Below are 3,102 nucleotides of genomic sequence, written 5' to 3'. Positions count from 1 at the left end.
CACACATACAGGAGCGTTTGAAGAAATTTCCAGCGTTTGAACAAACAAACAGTTCCGCTCTTATCCGTCCAGACGATCAGCAACTGAAGTAAAACTTCAAACTCTTTCCTAAAGGCCCTTTGAACACGTGTTTGTGTGACCTCTCTGAGCCGATGGAGAATATTGCCAAACGGAAGTCATTTAGTGAAATCACATCTTATGACTGTTTTTACAGCTCATTTAAAAACAGCTCAATTTGTGTTGCGTTATTTGATTAGGAAATCACCTGCAGAGCGCACACACACACACACACAGTACACACACAGTACACACACACACACACACACACACAGTTGTGACTATATTTCATATCTCACATCACACAGGTATTTTTATTAATGTAGTTTATTTTTACATGGAGACTCACTCAGGAAACTTTGAAAAAAGTGCCAGGAATGTTCAAAATACAGAACAAGCTTATTGTCATTAATGTGCATGTTTGCACCATACAGTTTTATGAGTATATTTTCACTTAGCACTTTCTTATTCATGTTTTTATAATAATATCTGCCCAAGGACTGGTTGAGAATGATCTGTAATAGCTTATCTGACACATTTACAGAAATGTGTATTGATGTGCACTGTTCCTGTAAATATAAAGGTAAAGTATACAGAGTGAATAAAAGGTGGAGAGGGAGATTTGAGCGTAATCATCTATCATTACAGACATAATTCATTAATAAAAATCATCATTCAAAATTAGTATAATATTTTAATAAATAACATTTTATATAAAGCCCTGCGATGGACTGGCGACCTGTCCAGGGTGTCCCCCGCCTTTCGCCCAATGTTAGCTGGGATAGGCTCCAGCCCCCCGCGACCCTGTACACAGGATAAGCGGTTGACGATGGATGGATGGATGGACATTTTATATAAATAATATTTACATATATATATATATATATATATATATATATATATATATATATATATATATGTATGCTCTAAATGTTATTTGTTCAATTTAGTCACACTTAAAAATGTAATGTTGTCTTTCTTTCAAATAAATTAGTCTTGCTGTAAAATTTTGTGATTTTATAACATTCGGCCATTTTTTTAAGTGTGACATATGTGTCCAAATAAGATTTGGAGCCAATTTATATGTCTATATATGCTGAATAGTATAGATGAGCACACTATAGAGAAAAAATACTGTAAACAACAACATAATGACATTTACTACTATGTTTAAGCTTTAGTTCATCCAGAGTTGTTTAATTTCTTTAGATGTCAGTATTCACACACACACACACACACACACACACACACACACACACACACACACACACACACACACACACACACACACTCACATACACACTCACATACACACTCACACACACACACACACACACACACACACACACACACACACACACACACACACACACTCACACACTCACACACACACACTCACACACACACACACACACACACACACACACACACACACACAAGATCAAAGGGACATGTATGTCACTGAGCCACGCCCCCTTTGACCAGCCCTCTGACAGAACAGCCATAAAAACCCAAATAATGAGCCCTCGAGGGTTACGGACACTTGCAGCACTCAGGAGGAGAACAGACGGAGCTGTGCTGGATCTCACGACTGTTTGAGAACAAAAGCTTCTTCATGTTGAGATGATGCAGTAAGTGCGAGTGATTCACAGCTGCTGCAGGATCTCTTGTGGATTTACTCAAGGATCGAGAAGCTGGTCTGAGCTGGTTTGGAGATGATCAGGATTCTGCTGGTTCTGGTTCTGTTCGGGTCGGCTCAGGGCAGGAGGGTCCGGGGTCAGGGGGGTCAGGCCGAGAGTTTTCCTCTAGATTTCACAGCTGTGGAGGGAAACATGGACAGTTTCATGACTCAAGTGAAGAGTCTGGCTCAGTCCCTCTATCCCTGCTCATCTCAGAGACTGGACCAGGACATGAAGCTGCAGTTCTTAGTGAACTCATCCGTCACCTGTAATGATGGAACACCTGCTGGGTGAGTCATGATGCTTTAATCTCAAGCGTCTGCTTCAAAATGCCTAAAATATTTTGGGTGGTTTAGTGGTTGATGTTTGAGCTGGTGACTGAAAGGTTGTGGGTAGCGTGACAGAGTGAAGCATCTGATGGTGATACTGTGATACTTTAGTATTTAGATGGTACCATAATACATGTCCATAATACCATCATGTTACCATGTCCAATTACCATGGTTCTTTTTGGTCAATTTTGTTTAAGCAGTTCTTGGTGCAAGTGTCTCAGTAAATATTGGAATATATTTCACGATCTGAGTGTAAAGACAGGGCAGGTTTATATGTACATGTGGCTGCATTTTATTGTGTTGGCTTGACAACACCGACAGACTTACTTTAGTTTTATTTTATAAAAAAAAAAAATCCTAAACCAGACCAAAATTTCGGTCCGCTTCTCCTCAAGCTTAAGCTACATCCACCAAACTCGGCACAGACCTTCGGGCTGTTCTAACTCAGGTTCCCGTGACTTTTCTATGTTTTTTTGCGATCAAGACGATTCAGACTGCAATCTGCTTTAACTCTCTCTGTCTTGCCTTTTTTCTGTCTGTCTGTGCAAATCTACACATGTTCATAATCGAGCTCTGTTAAGGATAATAATTAGAGGAAGTGTGCGTCTGCGTGTTTTAACACTGTATGAACCAGGAACATTTGCCATCACACTGATCATTTAAAGTATTTCGTGTTCACTATCCCAGTTTTACTTGTTCGTTTATATTTTTGTGGGAGTTTCAGATCGCTCTTCAGGACAGGACCTGGAGCTCTCAGAGTTCAACTGACACACAAACGCACCATTCATGACATTCACTTAATTCACTTCAAATTCCCCTATTTGGGCATTATAATGTGATTTTGGAATTTAAATGCCCAATAATCGCAGTTCTTTCAAATAACCGTGGTCAGACGATTATTTAATAATCGCCTAATTAGACAATACAAAAAGCGTCTTAAGAAGCCAATGCATTGTTCATTTTATTCTCATGTGATGCTTTTTATTATTATTTCCTCCCCTGTTTCTCCCTAATTTGGAGTGCCAATTCCCAAA

General features: G+C 39.4%; 1 protein-coding gene across 1 annotated transcript in view; it reads left to right on the top strand.

Moving 5' to 3' along the window:
• The first annotated feature begins 1,621 nt into the window (after window positions 1-1,621).
• LOC127632771 (palmitoleoyl-protein carboxylesterase notum1a-like) overlaps window positions 1,622-3,102 on the top strand; it is a 21,346-nt gene continuing 19,865 nt past the window's right edge. Inside the window, exon 1 of the mRNA XM_052111531.1 lies at window positions 1,622-2,026. Coding sequence (XP_051967491.1) covers window positions 1,773-2,026 — 254 coding nt within the window. The 5' untranslated portion in view covers window positions 1,622-1,772. The remainder of the gene's footprint in view (window positions 2,027-3,102) is intronic.

This window comes from Xyrauchen texanus, chromosome 39 (assembly GCF_025860055.1).
Source record: "Xyrauchen texanus isolate HMW12.3.18 chromosome 39, RBS_HiC_50CHRs, whole genome shotgun sequence".
Lineage (NCBI taxonomy): Eukaryota > Metazoa > Chordata > Actinopteri > Cypriniformes > Catostomidae > Xyrauchen > Xyrauchen texanus.
The sequence above is the reverse complement of the archived record's forward strand: the minus strand, read 5'-3'. Positions and strand labels throughout refer to the sequence as shown.